Below are 22,169 nucleotides of genomic sequence, written 5' to 3' on the forward strand. Positions count from 1 at the left end.
GTCACCTTTCCATGTGTACAGCAGGATTTCATCTGTAGCCTCCGAGACTAAACTGCCATTTTATTCAACGCTACTTTTTTTTTTTTTTATTTGTTTCACTTTGCCTTTTCTACCCCAACTGCTATAGCATATCTGTCTTTTCTGGAGGTGCTTATTTGCCATGTGGGTGTTTTTTTGCAGGGTTGGAATAAAAAAACCTGCTTGTATTGGAACAAGTTGTTATGTGTGGGGAGCTCACTATGTCCTTGTCTTAGAACAGCTCTGTTTGATAAGTCTGAAGTTTGTGTAATACCATCTTCCCTTTTTTTTTTCTCAGGGTCACTCTGGGTGTGTCAACTGTCTAGAATGGAATGAAAAAGGAGAGTAAGTGTGTGGCTTGATTCGAGGGATCAACAAACTGATAACCCCAGGTTCTCCCAAGTGTAGGATGTAGGTCATCTTATCATAAGCAGCTGCTTCCCATTCCTAGTAAAGTGGAGCTCAGGCTCAAAGTTTTGAACTGTAGTAGAGCTCACGCTTCAAAAGAAGCTTTATTTTGTTAAATATATCTGGATATTATTAGAAATGCCCCTTTAGTGAGTTCAGAAGGGAAATGGTCAGACTAAGAAGTGGAGATTGAAGGCTGCTTCTCTTCTCTTAAGTGGTATTATGGATTATAATGGATCTTTAGGATTTACCCAGCTGGTAGTGACATTTCCCCACCCCCTTCACCATGCTGTTAAAAGCTTCTGCTGGGGGACAAATATATAAGGGAGGGAGGCAGAATGTTTACCCCTTTGCAGTTGTAGAGGGAAACTGAACATAAGAGCATTTCTGTTAACCAAGTGGAATAAAGAGTATCTGCTTGAGAAATGACTAGATGGAAGGAAGAGCATGTATTTCTTGATTACAAGATCCAAAGTCTGCTGTCTGATACTCTTCAGAGTTATTTACCAGTAAAAGTTTCATGTACTTGAAAGAGATCTAGCTACAAGGAAATAAGTTTAAAACAGCTGATAGTTGCAGATGTCAAATTCTTTTGCTTCAAATGAAGATAGATGTACAAGGCAAACAGCGCTTTGCAATACCGCTGCCACACCCTGCACTTAAAAAGCAGTCTGTGAATCACTAAATGAGCCCTGGTTTGGGACTGCTTGGGCACATCCGAAGTCCAGGAATGAATGTCTTGGCTTGGGTTTGGGGATGATGTGGAGCAGTTAATGCAGCCAGGCTAATAAGGAAAATGGAGGCCCTGCATTTTGTTGTTGACCAAATGCTCCTATTGTTTTCCCCTGTGCCGTCTGAATCTGTGGTGAGCTGGTTCACTGAGCTAAACCAACGAAAAACACTCGCTTGATTTTTCTATGGAGTTGATGTTTGGCTGGTTTAGCTCCCTGAACTGGCTGAATGGATTGGTGCATGGGGAGCAACAAGAACACATAGCTGAGAAAAGAGAGAGGAAGTGGGCTTCTTAGAGCTGAATTAACTTAATGGCTGTCTGTGGTCAAACCACTCTAAGAAATTGGTCACAGCTTAGAACAGAAGAATACATGATGCATACTTCTCTTCTGTGTCTTTTAGCTTGTTGGCCTCTGGCTCTGATGACCAGCATACCATTGTCTGGGATCCTCTGCACCACAAGAAACTCCTTTCTATGCACACAGGACATACTGCAAACATCTTTTCTGTCAAGGTACATGGTTAGAAGGAATGAACGGCTAACAAAATCAGTAACCTAAGCAGCAAGAGAATAGATCCTTGCTGGGAAATGTTTTCCTGCAAGCAATTCCCCCCCCCCCCCCCCCCCCCCCCCCCCCCCAATAATTTAGTATTTCTAATATTAGGAAAAATTGCATTAAATCTAATACCTGCACTTCTTAATTTATGCAGCTCCCAGGCTTATCTCATTCTCTCTGTAAATTCAAAGGAAATGGTTGCAGCAAATTGGGATGTGTGATGAAGAGGCTATTTTGTGTGCTACTGTAGCTGGTGACTCTTGAGCGTGCACACTGGCATGTGTGTAATGTCGTTAATAACATGGGTCATCCTGTGTTCATTTCTAAAGCAAGCTGCTCTGTGACCTGCCAGGACAGCTCAACGATGTCTATATGAACAGCCTCAGCACTTTCCAAGTTTGAATGTCAAATCTCTCTCTCACAGTTCTTGCCACATTCAGGCGATCGGATCCTCATCACAGGAGCTGCAGATTCCAAGGTGCATGTCCATGACTTGACTGTCAAGGAGACCATCCACATGTTTGGAGACCACACCAACAGAGTTAAGCGGATTGCCACAGCTCCCATGTGGCCTAACACCTTCTGGAGTGCAGCCGAAGACGGGCTAATCAGGTACAGATCTCCAGTTGTTCTGCCCCAAAAATAATTGGATTAGGATCCATTGCAGTATGTACTATGCATAGATCTGAAGAGAGACTGTGTCTATACTACAGATCTTAAGCTAGTCTCTCGCTTTCCTGAAACTGGAAGGATTCATCTTGAAATGTAGACTCCACTGATAAACACTCTCCTCAGCTCCTCTGTTTTCCTCTGCTGAAAAGGGAGACCAGGAAAGAAACAGCCGTGTCAAGTGGAGGGGAGATACAACACTGGGCAATGTTTCCCTCCAGAGTCATTGAGACTCTTAAATGAGTAATGTTACTACAAGTCTGTTCCACTTTTCATATGAGCTACTTTTTGTGAGTTCATGACTTGGAGTTTAATTTGGAACTTGAATAAATCTGTGCGCATTATAGAGCTGGTTTTAATGGTTATCCTGATGTTGAGGCCTAGCGTATATTGAACTGAGATGCTTCCAGTAACCTGTGGCACAAACGACTGTTAATGTCATTAGTGTAATCTCTTCATGCACAAGCCAGATAATGAAGTGTAGGTCACTACTGAGCACTATAAATGTGCTGCTTTGAGTGGTCTTCAGTTAGGTCACTGTGGAAAGCTAACCTCTCTCTTATTGCTGCTTCTGTTATCTAGTGACATGGATTGCCTGACTCTCTCTTCCCTTTGCAGACAGTACGATCTGCGAGAGAACAGCAAACGTTCAGAAGTCCTGATAGACCTGACAGAGTACTGCGGGCAGCTGGTGGAGGCCAAATGCCTGACGGTCAACCCCCAAGATAACAACTACTTAGCAGTAGGGGCAAGTGGACCCTTTGTGCGCCTCTACGACATACGCATGATCCACAACCACAGGTAATGGCAACTGGCTTTTCTGAGCCTTCTGGGCAGACGTGAGTGGTACAGAAATCTCTTCAAGGCTCTGGTGGGTAGGGGGAGTTGCAATGATCTGGCACTTGGGTGTCTCACTGTGAAGTTTTTACCCAGTGTTTTCTATCATCCCACAGTCTTTTTGATCTGTGTGAGTACACAGGGATGGTGTGAGGCAGGCTTGTGACTGCACAGCTGTATAGGCATGAGGCCTTGCCCTCGTGGTGAACAAGAAGTGTCAGAGCAGATCAGGCTTCCAGCAGTTGAATGCTGTGATTATAAGACTGTTCTTCTTTCTGGCTAGAAAAAGCATGAAGCAGAGTCCTTCAGCTGGAGTACACACATTCTGTGACCGACAGAAACCCCTCCCGGATGGTGCAGCACAGTACTACGTGGCAGGTATTGGGACCTGTGCTGGGGGTGACTGATGGGACTTTAACTTAATGCCTGACAAAGCAGAGTTCTATCCATCACACAAAAAAACACGGCTTGGAAGAGTTCTCTGATACAGGGGAGTGTTCCATGGAATTGCAGTTTATTTCACTTCTATGCTGTGAATTCTTGCTTATGTTACCTGCCCACTTTCCCTGATTTGGCAGCGGTGTTTGGTGAAGCTGGCCTTACTTCTTCTTGTCTAGCATAAATGTCTTTTTGTCACTTTTATTGGAAAGTCAAGGATTGGATAACCTGGGCGCTATAGGCTTTCTCCTGGAACTGGTCCCAGCCAGGCTGCTGTTCAAAATCTTTTTGGCACAGAAATGGCTTCTCCTCATCCTGCAGATGAAGAATCAGCGATGCAGCATCTGGGCAATCCAGATGACGTTCTTCTCTAGTGCTCATTATTTACTATCTTTTTTCCCCAAATGGTTGGGTTTTTTAAAAGTATCTTAGACCAGCACGTTCAGCAGACCAGTTTTGACAGTCTTGCTTCTGATGAGTCCCGCTAGAGGATTTCTTAGGTCCCCTGAATTGGTCATGTAACACATCTGCTGTCTGAAGCAAAAGAACCTGTGTGTGAGCTGAATGTTTAGGAGCCTTGGTTTGGTTGTGCTAAGGGCTTTATTAAGGAAACCTGATCAGAGGGTTGAAGATGGAGGTATTTGTTTGCAGATGGCCACAAATCACAGAAGCCAAATCCGTTGTGAATCCCTAAAACTGAGATTTGCTGGGTTCTGCGGACTTCATTGTTAGCAAGCTAGTTATAATCCAGTCTTCTCTTCATATGGAGATAGCCTTGCAGAATTGGTATCTAGAACTTGTAAAAAGGCAGCTATGCACATCTATGTGTTTTGGCGGCTGATGGAGGGATTCAATAAACAGCAGTAGGAAATGGAAAATCACCTAGGTGCATGCTCTTTGTGACATTGCTTTCCTAACAACCTCTTGTAAAAGGGAGCAGCTGGGGTAGGACAAAGACAACGGTTACTATTTATGCTAATTAGTATGGACCCCTGCTCTCCACAGGGCACCTTCCAGTGAAGCTTCCGGACTACAACAACCGGCTGAGAGTTCTGGTGGCCACATATGTCACCTTCAGTCCTGATGGCACTGAGCTCTTAGTCAACATGGGAGGGGAGCAGGTAAGAAGACAGCTAAAGTTTTGACAGAAAGCTTTACATTTGGTTGTGCTTGTTGGGTGACCATACGTTGTTGTGCATTCTTGAAAACGAGTATAGCAACTTCTCTGTGGGTACTGTAATTGATTTTAAACTGCTTTCTGATTCCTTCAGACTAAATGCTTGGTATTAGGGATTTATTTGTTATGCTACCACTGATCAAACTTGAACTGCATTCTGTTCTGGTTTTCCAATTCACATTTCACACTCTGGAAGAGGAAAAAACCAGTTCTGGAACTGACCTTTGCTGACCTAGAAAAGATTTCATAACTCATTCTTGAAACATCAAACTGCTTCTGTAATAGAATCTAGTGAATAAGGAACTTACAGAAGCAAAGGCCTTCACCTGGAATATTGATTGCTTTAATTTTAAGCACTGGGTGATATTCATGGATCTTTTGTAAAGCCTATCGGTGAAATGAGAAAATCCTCCTGACAGCGTTAATCAGCATGGATTAAGCAGGAACTTTGCTTGTGGGCAGGTTACTCTGTGGTTGTCCTCTACATATCTCTTTCTCACGTGTGCACTCATTCCCTTTAAGAGAACGTGCTGAGTTAAATGAATTGGAGGTTTGATCTGGGTTGTCAATTCCTGTACCAGTACAGTTTTAAATTAGGGCTTTGCAGGGCTGCTTTCGAAGTTTCTCAGGAAATCCTGGTTTCATCTTAGGAGACTTTGCCTTGGTTTAGTGTACCACCTCTTTTCTGTCAATAAATGTTTGATTTTTTCGTGATCACTGTGTTAATTAAGTAGTTAAAATATCTTACTGGAGTTGAAGCTTTTTGAGCAGGTTGGTTTGTAGTCAGGTCATCTTTTAAGTTCTGTAGGTGTGGAGAGGGCTTTCTTACCTCTTAAGACAAGGCTCCTATTTCTTAGCATTATTCTTTCTGAACCCAATGCTGGAATGGAACATGCCAGCGGTACTGCTGTCATCCTGTGTGTTCCTGTCTATAAACAAGATTCCCAGTTAGAAAATTGGAAATAGAAAAACACAAACATGGAACCATATACCCATCTAGCCCTGTTTTATTTCTGTGACTTGAGCATCTACGTTTCACTGACTTTTTTTGTCTCATTCTTCATTCCTTAGGTCTACTTGTTTGATCTAACATACAAACAGCGACCATACACTTTTCTCCTCCCAAAGAAGTGCCATACTTCAGGGGGTAAGTGTGATGCTATCGTGAAAGTGAGTGGAAGGCAGAGTGAAATTACGTACTACACAGCTCTTTTTTCAGGGTGCAGCCCAGTCTGGGCAGGAACTAGGAAAATGAAGTAGGGCATGGCTGTTGCTGGGCTGTTTCTGCAGTGCAGTTCATATTCCAAGTTCCAAAACCCTTCTACAGAGTGACAAAACATGTGTCTTGAGAGGAGAAGCGAGCTGTTGAGAGGTCTATGCATGTGAACCAAGGAGAATGCTTAAAGCTGTGCACAAAGGATAAAGTAGACTTTGTAGAGTGGTTGAGGTCCTGGAATCCTGCCTTCAGCTAAGGGGGAAAACTTTGTGGACAGGTGTGGAAATAGTATATATTTTTTAAACTTACTAGTAAAATGTAGAATACATCTGTTATCCCCTTATGCACCCATTAAGAAGGAGACAGAACAATCTTTTCCCTAGTCTAAGAATCTGGCCTGGCACTAATATCCCTCCTGGTGGTGAGATAGTTGAATCAAAGTCATTTATTTGATGAGTAAGTATATCCAAAAGCCTTTTTATTCTTGGCCCTGTTTCTTACAGGGCCTGTTTGTACATAGATGTTGCAGACAGTACACAGTGAATGGCTATAATGCTATTCCCTGGGCAGAGGCTGACTCTTATCAGGGAGTGTTCCCTGCTCAGCCCCTTAGCACTCTGGCAGAGTTTGATCTGTGTACTCAGTGCGCCTTAGGCCTTAATCTAACACTCACATCCTGGTAGCAAATATAGGCCCTGCCTGCCTTTCTCTTTGGTCTTGAATGCATGTGGGTGATCTGTGCTGTGGTATCTGGTGAGGTCACGCTTTAAATGGCAGGACAGCGTTTGAACAGGCTCACAGTGGTGCAGTTGCTGCAAACGCTCCACCCTGTTGGGCGCAGAAAGTTCAGGCAAAGGCTGTGAAAAGGTGGTATCAGAACAAAGGCTGAACTTCATGTGCATGCATGTCTCTACACACTGAAATCTCTGAGCAGTTCAGTAGACTGGTTGGACAGTGTCCCCAGTTTCCCAACCTGTGAAATGGCCGCAGGAGCACTCCCAGCTGCAACGTAAATGCAGTTTGTAAAAATCTAAGCTGAATGTTTTCTATGGAAATGGCAGATGATGTGGCTGTACGACCTTCAGAGGATTACTTCAGCTTGTAATGGCTCCTTGAGCAGTAGGGTAAGAAAAGAACAAAAGGAAGAAAGCATCTGGAATTCCTTTACTGGATTCCTCCAGTGGTTCTACTCATCCTCCTTGTTCTATTAAATGTTCAACAACTTAGCTCTATGATTCTTTATCTGAGTGAATCTGAAATACAAAGTTACTAATGTTACTAAATACTTCCGCAGTTTTAAATGTCAGGCTTCTGGTGATCAGTTGGGTACTCCAATTATGGCCTAGACTCAGTCTGAAGGCAGTTCAATTCAAGTTGCCCTCTGTGTGTGTATACTTAGTTCTATGTGTATCTAGTTTTCTGTTCTAGAGTTGTATTGCGAAGGATACCGCAGAGATTTTGTAGTAAATGTAAGAAGGCAAATCAAATCCAGGTGGCTGGAGGAGGTGGGGCATGTGGAATCATGGAAGTTTTACTTCTGCTCTGAATGGGGCTGTGGCATTGGCTTGACTCCACTGTAAAATAAAACCCTTAAGCTTCAGATGTTAGTTTGTGTAATCTACACTGATACTTAGCATGGATGTATTTTTTTCCCCTCCCCCTAACTTTCAGAAGTGCAGAATGGAAAAACCTCTACCAATGGAGTGTCAAATGGCATCCATCTCCACAGCAATGGCTTCCGCTTGTCTGAAGGAAGAGCACATGTGAGGTAAAGGGACAGCTCTACCTACATGAAAGCTTGACTGTCAAGTGGCCTCTGTCCTAGGAGCTGTATTTGCTTGTGGTGTGGGGGCTATGAACAAGAGTCAGATCAGGCAAGAGCGTCCTGGGAGAAACGTTGTCCGTGAGGTTTTTTTTCCCCTTTTACAATGAATTACTACGGACAAAACTAAGAAATTACTTTTCAGGCCTGGAAGTAAGGTATTCTTAGTTGTCCTGAGTGGTTGTTACTTCCCGATCTGCAGGAACTGTGTCTTGGTAAATGGGAGAGGCTGTCAGGTTGAAAGAGCCTTGCTTCCCTTTGCCAATTTTTTTGGGCACCTGCCTGCTGCAAACTGAACTAAAGCAGCCAAAATTGCTTTATGACAATGACGCTGGAGTCATTACTCCTGCAGTCTGCATGTGAGCTAGGAATGGATGGAGAGCCCTCTTCTGTTGTTCCTACTGCTTGCTTTCCTTAAGAGCAAAATGCAGTTGGGGCGAAGCAGAATCAGACTTGAAGCACATCTTGCTGACTGTATTTCCTCCAGCTGATGAGACATGGTTAAAAGTCAAGACACAGTTGCTTAATACCATATATGGGTAGTCTAGGTTCCACCAAAGTCACTTTGTTGAATGTTTTCAGCTTGTTTCCTCTAGATGGCCCCTCCACCACGGCGGCAGAGATGTGGCTGGAATTTTGGGTTGCTGAGCATGGGCCTTGTGCAGCCCTGTGAACTCGGATGCTTGGTTTCCTTCTGAATTTGCGTTCTGTTATGCATTGCTAAAAAAGGATTGGAGATGTTGTTTATGCAGTCAAAGCAAAGATGTATTGGTGAAGGATTAGATGCTTAAAATACCTACTGTTCAATTTTGAGTATGGGTCGGTATATAAAGAAAAGATAGAAACAGTCAAATGATGGTCAAAAAGAAACCTTCCTCTTAAATTCAGGTTATTCTGGTTCAGGGTCTCTTCTGCCTTTTTCTGAAACTTTTGGTAATAGCTAATGCTTGCTGGGACTTGCTAAGCTAGAACAAAACACTGCAGATTTTTAACTGGAGTTAACAGAGCATTAGCATGTGAGACTTACCTGTGCTCCTTTCTTTCCCTTCAGTCCCCAAGTGGAGCTACCTCCATATCTGGAGAGAATCAAGCAGCAAGCCAACGAGGCCTTTGCTTGCCAGCTGTGGACTCAAGCCATTCAGCTATACAGCAAAGCAGTCCAGAAAGCCCCCAACAATGCCATGCTGTATGGAAACAGAGCTGCTGCCTACATGAAGCGCAAGTGGTAAGGAAGCAGAGAATATTAGAGAATTTAGTGTCACAGGCACTGCTGGTGCCTGACGTCTGAGTACCATGGATACCTTGTTGTCCCCTGCGAAGCACCTGGCTTCCCTAGATGCAGAGCAGGGTTGGGGTTATTGGACCAAGCTGTAAGTGGGTCACCTCTGGTACAGAACAAGGGGATTGCACAGCAGCATGTGTTGGAGAAATTACAGCCACAGATACCACACAGGCAAGCACAGCTGGTAGTAGGTCATCATTTTGCCTACTGGCATGCTGAGTAATGTTCCGTTCCTTTCCTGTTTAAAAAGACACCAAAAATCCACTTCTGAGTAACAGCGTTATGAGTGTCTCTAAGGGTGTTTGTGTTTCTTTGGGTAATTCTGATCTGCATTAGAGTATGTCTCTAAATCTGCTGTCAGCAGATGAGGTGTAATGGTTACTATGCTTTATAACTTCATATCTCATGGTATAAGATTGTTGTAGGACTGCCTGGAGTTGCTTTGGTTGCTGCTTTATCCAAGTAACTAGTACTGCAGATAGTCAGACATGACCTGGTGGTTCCCATGTCACCCCAGCTAACCCACATTCCCCTTGACTGGAAACAAACCTCTCTGAGGGATCTGGGGAGGTGGCAACTGGTGCCCCAGAGTCTGGGGGAGGTTGTGCTTGATTGTTGCAAAATGTGCTGTTAGCCTCTGCAGCAGGTAATGTCTTCTCTGACCAATAGCCAGAGCTGCATCTGCAAGATACAGCTGAGTTATTTCAGTATCTGTCCCCTTGAGCAGAGTAAGACTGAGTAGCATGACTTGCCATTAACATATTTAAAATAGCTGTGGTCCTTCATCTACATTTGCTTTGTGAGGATATCCTTCTCCTTTCCCTGCTGAAATCCCCAGTATGAATTCTCCTATCTTCTTGCCAAGATAAAGAGCAGCCAGCAGTTGTTGTGACTGTTGGTAACTGGCCTACTGGCTGTTTTGCAATAGCAGAGATTTGGGAGCTGCCTCAAAAAGACCTCAGTGTTCAGAGGGAGAAGAACAATAGGTTGGGATTAAGGAATGGAAGACAGAAGCTGAGTGCTGATCTCATGAATGACATTTTTCTTATAGGAATCGTTTTTCCCGAAGGATGTTGGCAGATCTGAACCTTTCTGTGTGTCAGCTAGTGCTTTGCTACAGTTTTCGGTAGCAGGAAGATGTGAAAATATATGCACAGTGGGTTTCTGTGGCATGCAATGATTAGAATTTAAATAGTACTGAGCTGATATCTTCTCAGGTGCAGAAAAGACAGGGTACTTTTCTGCTAGAAACAGCTACTGGTGTATGGTAGAAGGTGGCTGGGATGTCACTGAGAAGGAGGATGAAGCAGTTGGACAGTGACCCACACCGAACCATCGTGTGTCTTCACGTTCGGAGCAGGAACAGCTGTAGGCCACCCTGCAGAATACTGCAGGTCTTGCTTTGGCCTTGTTCTCTGAGTAACAGAGAGCTCTAGAAAAAAGGAAGGTCTGTAATTTCCTAGCCTCCCCTTGCTCATCTCCCTTAAGATGCTACTCATACTCTGCAGCACTTCTAAGGCTGTCCTTTTAAAATTTGCTCATAAGAGCCAACTGCCTCACTCTCCAGATTGCTTTTAGCAGTCTATGTTGACAGTACTTAGCTGATTTCTAGTTAGAGCATTTTTGTACAAGCTGAGTCAAACCTGTAACAATGGAAGAAGTCAGTGCCTGCTTTACATCTTAATGTGTACATTTTCACACCAGTCTATTGGGCTGTCTGATGCTGGTAGTTGAGGGTGAAGGATTTTTGAGGGTGGCAAAGCAGCTAATAGCCCAATCAGCTCTGAAAATTCGAGACACCCGTCTGTCATCATAACAGGTAACTTGCATTCCCTCTTTCTTTGAATAAAAGTGGCCTGATGCTGTGCATCCAGCCTCCTGGATTGACACAGACACAGTGCTGCAAAGACAGCCCTCAAGAACCATGTTTCTTCTGCTCTGCTGCAGATCTCATGGACAAGGCACTCCACCTTCTGTACTGTGCTAGCAAGCTGTAATATGTGGCCAATATCCTCCTAGATGGGAGGAGGGAGCAATAGGATGAATGGTTTGCAGAACATGCTTGTGGCACTGAATAAGCACTGCTTAGCATGTAACCCAAGGATTTGGAGCTCCCCTTAATGAGTAGAGACCCAGGAGCACCTCTTCCCTGACAAAGGCTCCACATGATCTACAGCTGGCACCCTGTGGAAGGTACAGGGCAATTCAACCCCTTCCCCTTGGGGCTGTTTCAGACTTTGGTAGGTGCAGTGCACATAGGTTACAGGTGTGAAACATTATTATTTATTATTTATTATTATTATTAGCTGTCATATGGAGACTCAGCACTCTCTTAAAGCAGATTGTGGTGCCTCTGAACAGTTTAGGCTTGACGGTGGTACACCAGGCGTGTCAGTCCTGGCTGACTTCTCAGCCTCTGTCAGTCTGAACTGAATACCAGCATGCAAGGCTTGTCAAGTCTCTCCTGCTTCCAGAGCACAAACAGAGGCATTCTTATTGCACAGCCATGGAGCTTAGGGAAATCAAGCGTAGTCTCCAGTAACTGTAAATAGGATATAAATATCCATTATGATACCAGTCTGCTATAATGCTTATTTCTAAAACTTAAAGGTTTTTCTTATAAAGGTGAGAAAAGACTGCTGCTTTAAATATTTGTCCATCAGGGCTATGAAGTGTGGTGGTTCTGTAGCTCCTTCTTGAGGGCTACAAGTGGCTGTGACTGTGGGCAGGGAAACATGCTGCCACGCTGTGCGTCCACAAAGGGGCACGCGTGAGCTGCTGTGTTCCGAGGAGACCCTGCTCGCCTTGCAGGAGAGGCCTTGTGTCTGCTTGGCCAGAGGGCTTGTGCATCCTCCATCTTCAAAGGACTTCCCTAAATGTGTTCTATCAGTGAGCTCTGCTCTGTCGGATTTAAAATGGCAGGTCAAGACTTGCTGGGCTTCCCTGTGTGGTCACATTACAGGGCTGCCTGTATGTGTGTGGAGGTGCATTCAAGAAGCTGGGCTTGGTCAGATGGTGCCCCTGGGAAACAGCAAATGCTATTAGTACATGAGCTTGTGGGGTGTCTGCTTGCATAAAGAAAGCTGGAAACAAGCAGCTTTGGAGTGAAACGAGGGCTGGGAAACAGCAGTGGAAAATGTACTGTTTCTGCTTGGGCTATCTAATCCATCACTCCCTTTTCTTCAGGGATGGGGACCATTATGATGCTTTAAGAGACTGCTTGAAGGCGATCTCCTTGAATCCATGCCACCTGAAGGCCCATTTCCGTCTTGCCCGCTGTCTCTTTGAACTCAAGTATGTGGCAGAAGCACTGGAGTGTCTGGATGACTTTAAAGGGAAGTTCCCAGAACAAGCACATAGCAGTGCCTGCGATGCACTAGACAGAGACATCAATGCAGCCCTCTTCTCCAAGAGTGATAACGGTGAGTGCCAGTGTTCGGTGTGGTTCTTCAAGGTTATACTAAAATCTAATGATCAGACAAGGAATTTTCTCCTTAAACTGCCCCTATGAAGTAAAGCTCTAACTTCTGAGATTGATTGTTACTGTGCACAAAAAACTGGCCTAGGCATGTTCTTTCCTTGTGCCTAGTCCTGGTTCGCTCTTGAGCAAGAGTATGGTAAAAGGAGTCTGATGTACCCAGGAGATAATCTGGAAGGAAGCTTGTGCTTCTAAGCCCTGCTCCCTACTGGAATTGTCCTTAACTCTTCTCTAAAGCTGTTGGGGTCTCCTAGAGTGCTTTCTGTTTGCTGAGAACATGTTCCTGTCCAAATTGTGATGAGGGAAATCTGTTGTCTTTCCAGCTGAAGACAAGAAAGGGGGTGGCCCCATCCGGCTGCGAGCCACAGGCCGCAAGGATTCCATCTCAGAGGATGAGATGGTGCTGAGGGAGCGCAGCTATGACTACAAATTCCGATATTGTGGCCACTGTAACACTACTACAGACATCAAAGAGGCCAATTTCTTTGGCAGGTATGTTGGCAGAGCGTAATAGGGATGCAGGACAGGAGTGTGAGCAGCAGCAGAATGCTCTCTTCCATTGGATAAAGCCTCATGCATAGCCCCATGTGACTGTTCATAAAATGATGCTGACACTGGTTTTCAGGGTTGAAAAAGATGACGGAAACCCTCCTCCTTGTGTGGCTGCATGAATAGCTGGTTCAGTAGCAGATCCACAGAGGACCCGGTTGGGCTAGCATTTCAGAAAAGCCATTTGGGATTGCAAACATGAATCCTGGGGATGGAGGGAGCCAACACAGAAAGCTTTATCTGGATCCATAAGCGTGAGGGGTGGCAGCCTACTGATTATAGAAGCCAACTGAGATTCTCATGTCTGCTAGAGACTAGCTTTGACTCTGAGCTGTGATCTCCAGTCTCTGCTCCTCTCACCCTAGCAATGCACAGTACATAGTCAGTGGGTCAGATGACGGCTCCTTCTTCATCTGGGAGAAAGAAACCACCAACCTTGTTAGAGTGCTGCAGGGAGATGAGTCGATTGTGAATTGTCTCCAGCCTCATCCCAGTTACTGCTTCCTGGCTACCAGCGGCATTGACCCAGTTGTACGACTGTGGAATCCTAGGCCAGAGGTAAGAGCCACAGTAAAAGACTGTCTTGTCGTGAGATGTAACTCACTCAGCTGGTCTTTCCTATTGGGTTCTCTTGAGAGTTGCAGCAGCAGTAACAGCCCCTGTTTGGTCCTAGCACTGCCTTGCTGAGTTCTCTCCCTTCTTGTCTTGCAGAGTGAAACCCTTAATGGGCGCGTGGTAGTAGACATGGAAGGTGCTTCCCAAGCTAACCAGAGACGAATGAATGCAGACCCGCTGGAGGTGATGTTGCTGAACATGGGGTACCGGATTACAGGACTGACCAGTGGTGGGGCTGGAGGCTCAGATGATGAAGACAGCTCGGAGGGGCAAGTCCAGTGCCGGCCCAGCTAAAACAGAACTGCCTCTCCTTCCTCTAATTGTTTGGCTGAAAGGGAACCTAGTTTCCTTGGTCCTGAACTTTCTCTGATGAATGACTGCACTGTTTCGCACTATGCACAGAGTAGGACAAGCTGGCAGGGGCAGGAGCGGCCGTCTCTTTAAAACATCGTCACCACCTCCTCCTTCTCCCGTCACGCTACTGAGCAGCATGTCAGTGCAGTCCGAGGTTTGCCTTTAGTGGAATTTAGTCCCAACAGGGGTCTTTGAGTTGTCTGTAAGCAGTGTAAGCTGGTGAATTTTTTTCCAGAGCTGCTGTATGATCTGGTATAGAGGGATGTTGCCTGCATTCATGCATTTGGAGAGGGGATGTTAAATTCCTGAATAAAATACAAACCTAGGGCAGGGGTTATGGAATGAATTTACTGCAGTGATCTTGGTCTTGAAAGCTTGACTCTGCTTTTGTGCTACCAGTCTGTCTAGAGGCCCCTGGTTTAGGGTTGTTGGCCATGATACACCTGTTTTGTCCCATAACATCTTTCTTCTGGCTTCCATCTCTTAACACGTTGTCACCAGATGTAGCTGTGTTGTATTAAGGACTGGATATTGCCTGTCTTGTCCCTGGGCATCTGTCTTAGTTGATCAATCAGTGAAGGCACTGAGTATGTGCAGCTCAACAGGGCAGGATGTGATTGCCCAGCTCTGATACTTTCTTCTGTGGTCTGTGAACCCATGGAGAAAGGTGACAGCAATGGGAGCAGGTTTGATCAGAGACCTAGGGCTCACGTAGCTAAAGCTACTGAGGAAAGGGGCTGGTAACAGCACTCTTCCAGAGCTGCTCTCTCCATTTCCCAAAATGTGTGTAGCTCTATTCACCTTCTGCTCTCTAAGTCACCTGTGTTGGAGCTGAGAATGTTGCCACCATGTATACGTTGCAACTAAAGTTTTGAGCTTTTAGGAAGCAGCATTTTTGTGCAGTCAGCTGCTCTGTCTTGGCCGAGGTGGGCCTTCTTTGCCTCATTGTTGGTATAACATCTGATGGATTAGTGGTCCTCTCAGGAACCCTCGTTCCTCTTCCCGCTCTCCACACACTGTCTCTGGCTGCAAAGCCCAGAGTACAGCTAGAAATGCAGCACTGTACTTCCATCCCTTCCCCTCTCATGTAACATGCAGCCCTGTTTTTCCCTCTTGCAGTTGCCAAATGCTAAATATCAAATAGATCTTACACAGCTGTGCTACAACCGAATCCGAAGAGGTTGTTTTTTCTAGGACTATCAACTAAGACCAAAGAGCCCCTGGAGATCCTAACTGCTCTGCGCTGTCTCGTATCTCTTACTGCTGAAGGTCTGAACATGCTAGCCTTGGTCCCAGGGGTGTGAGATGTGTGTCTGGGAGTGTGTGCACATGTGTGTATGCTGCATTAGGGCTGTTCTTCCATGTGGTGCAATCCCTGGTCTTCCTGTTCCTGCTGTGGAAAGATGAGAGGCCTCCCTTTCCTTCTCTGGCTGCTTCTGGCTGCCAAGCATTGATGAGAGAGACTGCGCAGTGCTGGCTGATCAAGGTAACTGGCTTCCTCTCCCTTCCAGAACAGTCTTTATGAGATGAGTGAGCCTTGTGCAGGAGGGAGAGAGGTCACAGTCTCGTAGCTGGCAGCATCTCTCCAAGGACACTGTTCCCTGCATAGAGAGATCCCCCACACCCCCCTTGTAATAGCAGTGGAGCTAACTGGGACCTGATCTCTGCCCTTCAGACAAAGATGTCCATCTGCTCTTTCACATGTGGGTGAAACTGAGCCTTGGTGAACCCCGGTCTTGTGGGAGCATGCCCCTCACTGCCCAGAAACGACTGGCTACCCTTGTGCTCTGCTGAGCTGTGATGGCAGACTCGCGCTCCATCTTCTCCTGCTGAAGCAGAGCTCTCCTGGGACAGATTGTCACTTGGCTGCTGAGGGCATGTTTGCTTGTTCTCATTGCAGTACCAGCGCATTAGATGTGACTACTTGCTCAGTTTACCTGTTTGGTTGTGTACAAGCTCCCACACCCCAGGTGTACCCTGGCACTCAATGCTCTTCAAAACCCAGAGACAGCAGAAAATTCTTCTCACTTGGGTGGCTTTTTGACATGGTCTGGCCTTTTCTTTTTTTTTGCTTAAGGCTTTCCTACTAGACGCATCCTCTTTTTTTTTTTCTCTCTTCTCCTCCCACTCAAACTTTTTTTTCAGCTTTCAGTAGACAATGTCTGCAGGCTTTGATTTTTAAACTGGGAGGCTGAGATAGAAAGCTCTGAAGAGAACAGACCTCTCCCTCCCCATTCACCTTTTGCTGTGGCAGCTATTTTTTGTTGTTTTTACCCTTGTGAGACAGTGCAGCTCTTTTACCTGCCAGTTGCAGTGTGAAAGCTACAAGATTCCCTGCCTCTGCAGTGGATTGCTTTTTTTAATGGCTGCTTTGGTTAAAAAAGATAAATAATAATGGGAGAGAAGGAGAGAGAAAAATCTTTCTGCTTCTAGCCCCTTTTCCCCTTGTCGTGGGCAGATTACCTGCTTTGTTGCTTGTTAATGAGGAATTTGTATTTATTGGTGAAGGAAGAAACATGCTGGGGAAGTAGGGAAAAGATGTTGCTTTATTGACCTCTGCTGTTTACTTCAACCCCCTCTTTGGGAAAGCTTCTTCCTGCTCTTTCTGGTTAACTCTTTCTAGCCTGGGATATGCAGGGATGCCTCTTTTATTTTTGTATTCTAGAAATGGGCTCTCCGTTAGGAGACTCTAGGATTCTCTTAGTGTTGCAGTGATCATTGCTTCTCGCTTTTTCAAGTACTAAAGATGATCATCTCGTAAACTTTGCCCCTGCAGTTGTAGAGGTAACACACAAGCCTTACTGCCCTCACTAGAAGGAGCAGAAAACTTGTTTCTCTGGTCCCTGGAAGAGAAAGGGTTAAGCAATTAAACAGTTCTTTGTTCTAGTTCTTTCTTGGTGTCATTTTGTTTGGGGGATTGTTCTGGCTTTGTTCAACCTTTCTCCTCTATGGAGGTGGACAAGCGTGGGTGGGGGGGTGGCCTGGTTGGGCTGGATGTTGTCTATTCAACAGTGCTGCTTCTTGGAGAATAGACGCCCCAGTAAACTTGAGTGGGAAGGGGGCTGGGGAGCCCAAAACATGGCTTGTAAGCTGTGGTGGCTACTGAGTTAGTGCTGATGTTAGTTTGTGCAGGTGTGGGGAGCTCAGATCTATCAGTGGACCAAGGGCTGGGGCTGTGTTTGGGAGCAGAGTCTGCCTCTGGCTTGGTTTAGAGCTAAAGCTGCAAACGTTGGAGTGAGGATGAGAACGGCTGCCTGGGGCTTGCTGGAGAAGAGAGAAGTGATGCACACGTCTTACAGAAAGATGAATGGTGCTGTAATGGAGTTAGTTTCTCTGAATTACGTTTTGTCAGGGTGGGGGGTAAAATTGTTAAAATCCTCATTGAGCCCCTGCTGAACCCAAGGGTTAGAGGTGAGTGAGGGGGAGGCAAAAAGCTGTGTAGGGAAAATTAACCCATACTTGCCTTTTAGCTCTTCTTAAACAGTAAATAGCCTCTTGCCCTGAGAAGCAGAGCCCTGGTGGCTTAGGCTGCGGGGCAGACCCAAGGTCACCTACCTGAGTCACCATGTTACTGACTGATCTTCTGAGACCTTTCCGCTGTCAGAAACAGCGCACTTACTGCCTTAAAGTGTCTCGCACTCAGCATGGTGTGTTGGACATCAACATTTAGACCCAGAGATGATCCCTTGCTAAAGGATATCACAAACTCACTTTCTTCTCTGGGCTCCTGCAGCAAAACCTCCCAAATACTTTCCTGCCCTCCAAGCTGCAGAATGCCAGGCCTTAAGTAAGAGTTAGAAAACCAGTCTGCTATTTTCAGAATCCATTTGAAGTCTTCTCTTAAAAATTCCCATTGGACACCTTTCAGCTGAAGGCCTTTAGAGGCCTCTTCATTTCAAATCCTGTCTGATACAAATTATTGCTTTAAAAGACAGCTCTGCTCTAACAAAGCAATGCGCATCCACAGCTGGAATTGGCAATCAACTAATTAGGTCAGATCTTGGACTGAATGGCTGGACAAAGAGGAAGCATGGAAGGGGAAGCTGAGTGGTTGAATCGTGGGTGGAAATGGCTAGAAGGACCCAGGAAATGAGTTTTATTTGTAATTTGGGTAAGGGAATTGGGTTGAGGAGGGAGAGGAGCGATATGCTCTGGGATGTGGGGAGAAGAGCAATCACAGCCCTACTGATGAGATCACTTTTCTCGGATGTCACAGTGCCAGGAACAAGTCTGCAAAGGGCTCAAGATGGCTGCTGTCTCTGAGCAAAATGGGAGCAGGATGTCGGAAAACTGCCTGCTGTTGTTGCAGTGAGGAATTCAGTCCTCTGCCTGTTATGCTTCTCGTAGCTTGTTCAGGCCTTGCTGCTGCAGGAGGTGAGACTGATCGGGACCAGCGCCGGGGCTGGCAAGGAGAAAAGGTGGGCCTTTTTGTGGATTTCGTAGCTGAGAAATGATTGTGACCTGCACTTGGCTCTTTGAGCGCTTCCACCTTGTGCCCCTTGTCCCTGAGAAACTGGTGGCTTTTCCTTTAAACATAAAAGTTGCCCTGTGGGTTGGCTGTGTCAGTTGGAGAGGGAGAGAGAAGGAAATGCAGCTTTCAAGTGACAGGGAAGCAGAAAAGACCTGAAGGTTAAAGCTGAGGGGTGAGATGGCTTAGGGGCATTGCTTTTGGGGTGGGTGGCTGAGCCTGCGTATGTTCTTTCGCTTGTGAGTAGCACCATCATCAATACAGATGAGAGTGACGTTTCTGGTTCACGCTGAGCGATTAGAGGCTGTCAGATTGCAGCAGGCACAGACCACAGGAAAGGAACAACAAAAACGCAAAGCAACCCACCCCAGCATCACCTCCAGGGTGGGGGAAGGACGCCTTGGTGTCCTCCATCAGCCTGTGCCTCGGTGACATTTTAAATAGACTCCTGCACGCGGTGTTGCCTGCTGCTGCCTCGGTTGTCAATGTCAGAAGGGGGAGGGGATCTCTTCCTTGAGTGGTTTGGTCCTGGCAGTCCCTGTAATGTTTGAGCTGTCACAACAGGGAAGGTTCCCAAGGAAGCCGCTTTACTGAACAAGAGCTGGCTGGGTGCCTGCTTCTTTCAGGCTCAGAGATGAGCCGGGGTAGAAAGGGGAGGTAACCAAATCCCTTCCAGGCCGAGCTCCAGCTATAGCCATGGTGGCGTGTGCTTGGACAAACCGGTGTGCGGTCTGGGCCGCTTCTTCCCAGAGCAGACAGGCTCTCCTCTCGGAAGGGCTCTGCATCTCCAGGGTGTGAGTGATGCATTGGCACCTGCAGTGAGTAGGCAAAGATCGTTGTCCTGAGGATGTTTTGGGCCAACGGGAAGTAGAGCTGCTTCCTTGCTGACAACAGGAGAGAGGAGCCATTGATGGCAAGTCGCTGGCACAAGTAGGAGTGAAACCTTTTGTTTCTTGTCAAATGAGAGATTGCAAAAACAATGATGGCAGGATTCCTGCTCTGTACATCGATCCAGTCTTGTAGTCAGGCAAGATAGCTGCAATAAAAAGCCCGGCCTTTAATTTTATGCATGGAGAACTTCTTACCTGCTCTCCCCTCCCTGTCCGTGTCGTTGTGTCCCCCCCCCCCCCCCCCCCCCGCAGTTTCTTTTCCAACTGCAGCTATTTTTCCCTGCTGACTTCAGGTGTTTTGTATTCTGCTTAGATCAATAGCAGTAGAACAGCAGCAGCTTTCCAGTTGTCACTAGGAAGACCCTGCTGTCAGCTACAGCTCACCCGTTTTCTGCCAGTGCGGTATTGGGGATGGAGAGCCCTTCCGCTTGCCTGACAAACACAAAAGAAAGCTGTGCAGTACAGGAGTGCTGTATTGATTTTTTTTTTCTTTGGTTTTTTTTTTTTTTTTTCTTTTTTAAATCCAGCCTGGGGAAAACGGTGTTCTTCCTGTGCTCCAGCAGCTGGTTTGCCTTCCTGCACTTAGTTTAAGAGAGAATAAACTGGGCTGTCTGAAATGCCCCCTGCCCATGCGGGAGGGGAGGGTATGAGGCGGCACTGCAGGGAGATGCGTCCTGCTGAGGCTGTCGGTGTCATCCTTGCTGTGTGGCTTTGCCAAGGGAGCTGGTCCCTGGTGATACGCTGCTTAGCAGCCTCCGAGACACAAGCAGGAAGAGCAAATCCATTGCCTAATCCGACAAACGCGCCAGGACCACATTAGCTGATGCGAACATTGGCCCCTATTCATAGATTTTTAACAATCTCTGATACTTACGTTAGCCTGGAGCAAATCAATGCAAGTATTTTTCTTCATTGAACAAAGTGTTCACTGAAACACATACAACCTTTGTGTGCATCTTCCATCCAAAGTGCCAAAATAGGAAGTGTCTGTTGGAAACCAAAGCACCAGGCATGGCTTTGCTCTTAAGGGTGTCTATATTTCCTCGGCTTTCTCTCTTTTGTAACTGGACTATTTTGTGAATTCCCTCACCATCAGATTCCGAGGAGCACGATCTCAGGCTCTTGATCAACTCTTGATGCAGTGACAGGTCACGCTGAGACGATGCCCACGCTGTAGCTTGACGTGAGCTGCTCTGCATGAGCACCTCGGTTGATGGCTCTGCTTCCATCCAGCTGCCTCTGAAGCAGCCCTCCTTCTTGGAGGGGCTGTCCTAAAACATGGTCTAGACTAGGAAATAAGGTGGGATGTTAGATGATCTCTTGAGGGCTTGGTAGAGGCAAGGAAATGTAGTCTTCAGTGCATTACTAAGCTAGTTGTGTTGAAGCCTGAGTACTCATATGACAAGTTAGCGTGTATTGAGGGCGGGTAGGCCACCTCCGCACTAGACTGTTAGCCAATGCTTTCTACTGCCATACCGGCAACTCCCAACTGGTGTCCCCTCTGATGTGCCTCTGCTGTCGGTAGAGGTTACGGATCTCCTGGGCTTTCAAGCTGGAAGCTTCCTTAGTCTAAAATTCAGTGAGCGTGTTAAGTGCTGTTCTGTCCCCAGAACAGAGACTACATTGATAAATGTGGAAGGCTGGACTCAGCTTAATTATTGAGCAGTCAGGTAATGGAAAGCAGAATGCATAGAGATAAGTCTTTGATGAAGGAGAGAAATTTCAGTAAAAAGTGGGGTGGTTATGTGGAAGCTGTAAGTTTGTGACGACCATTGGGAACGTGGCTCTTGCCGTTAACAGGGTTTGCTAATAACAAAAGCCAGCACCTTCTGTGAGCAGAGTGCTTGGCTCTGCATTGCCTCTGCTCTGTGTGAGGAGGAACCTAACCACGTGCAGGAAGGGGCCAAGACTGTTTTATTAGCAAAACCCCTTGGCATCATGCTGTGTAACGTCACAAACTGTGCTGGAGAGCTCTGGTAACTACAGGGCTTGAAGGGAAATGCAGCTCAAGGTCTCTGTGTGAGGAGGAAACGAGCAGCTTCCACGGAAAGCATGGAAGGATGCGAAGAGGAGAGTGGGGGCTGGACGCTCTGCAGCTCTCCTGCACCTGCTGGGCTGAACGTCCCTGTCCTGGGTCTGCTGGGCTGGGGCAAGCGATGTCCTCCCTGTTCTTCCCACTAGTTCAGTGAGTTGTCACTCTGTATTTTGCCGAGTGTGTTGTGGTGGGTGGAAATCTGGAATAAACATATTTCTTCTTCAGCTTTCTCGTGTAGTTTGAATTAAACTTCCTAATAAAGCAATTGTTATTTTTCTAATCTGATTCTCCATTTGTAAATGCTGTTCCTCCCCTTGCAGTCCCTTGACCACCTCCTCTCTCAGGGGAGGCTGGGTCTGATACTTATTTCTGCTTTTGCACTTTCCTGAGGGCGCCTTCTACCTGGCAGCTCTGGGGCCTGACTCTTCCAGCTTCTGGTCTTTGGAAGGGCAGCAGGGAGAAGTTCGCTACTGAGGTTTGCGTGGTGGATCTGCACAAGGTAGGTGTGAGGGGTGAAGGTACCTGCCTCGAGGAGCTTCGCCGGAGCAGAAGGCCCCGCTGTGAAACAAACCCAGGCCCTTCTGCGCCGCACGAAGCCGCTGAAGTCCTGGGGCGGGGTGGGGG

At 46.4% G+C, this 22,169-nt stretch overlaps 1 protein-coding gene across 4 annotated transcripts in view; it reads left to right on the forward strand.

Moving 5' to 3' along the window:
• WDTC1 (WD and tetratricopeptide repeats 1) overlaps positions 1 to 21,825 on the forward strand; it is a 32,515-nt gene extending 10,690 nt beyond the window's left edge. For 3 of the 4 annotated variants that reach the window (XM_030039845.1, XM_030039843.2, XM_030039846.2), the window contains exons 4-16: positions 317 to 363; positions 1,561 to 1,672; positions 2,140 to 2,327; positions 3,003 to 3,185; positions 3,505 to 3,599; positions 4,665 to 4,780; positions 5,908 to 5,983; positions 7,724 to 7,820; positions 8,926 to 9,099; positions 12,343 to 12,578; positions 12,958 to 13,126; positions 13,549 to 13,741; positions 13,895 to 21,825. In XM_030039845.1, coding sequence (XP_029895705.1) covers positions 317 to 363; positions 1,561 to 1,672; positions 2,140 to 2,327; positions 3,003 to 3,185; positions 3,505 to 3,599; positions 4,665 to 4,780; positions 5,908 to 5,983; positions 7,724 to 7,820; positions 8,926 to 9,099; positions 12,343 to 12,578; positions 12,958 to 13,126; positions 13,549 to 13,741; positions 13,895 to 14,092 — 1,884 coding nt within the window. In that variant the 3' untranslated portion in view covers positions 14,093 to 21,825. Of the gene's footprint in view, positions 1 to 316; positions 364 to 1,560; positions 1,673 to 2,139; positions 2,328 to 3,002; positions 3,186 to 3,504; positions 3,600 to 4,664; positions 4,781 to 5,907; positions 5,984 to 7,723; positions 7,821 to 8,925; positions 9,100 to 12,342; positions 12,579 to 12,957; positions 13,127 to 13,259; positions 13,523 to 13,548; positions 13,742 to 13,894 lie in introns of those variants that run through there. The other variant, XM_041129402.1, reaches the window with a different exon arrangement.
• Positions 21,826 to 22,169: the final 344 nt, after the last annotated feature.

This window comes from Aquila chrysaetos, chromosome 16 (genome assembly GCF_900496995.4).
Source record: "Aquila chrysaetos chrysaetos chromosome 16, bAquChr1.4, whole genome shotgun sequence".
Classification (NCBI taxonomy): domain Eukaryota; kingdom Metazoa; phylum Chordata; class Aves; order Accipitriformes; family Accipitridae; genus Aquila; species Aquila chrysaetos.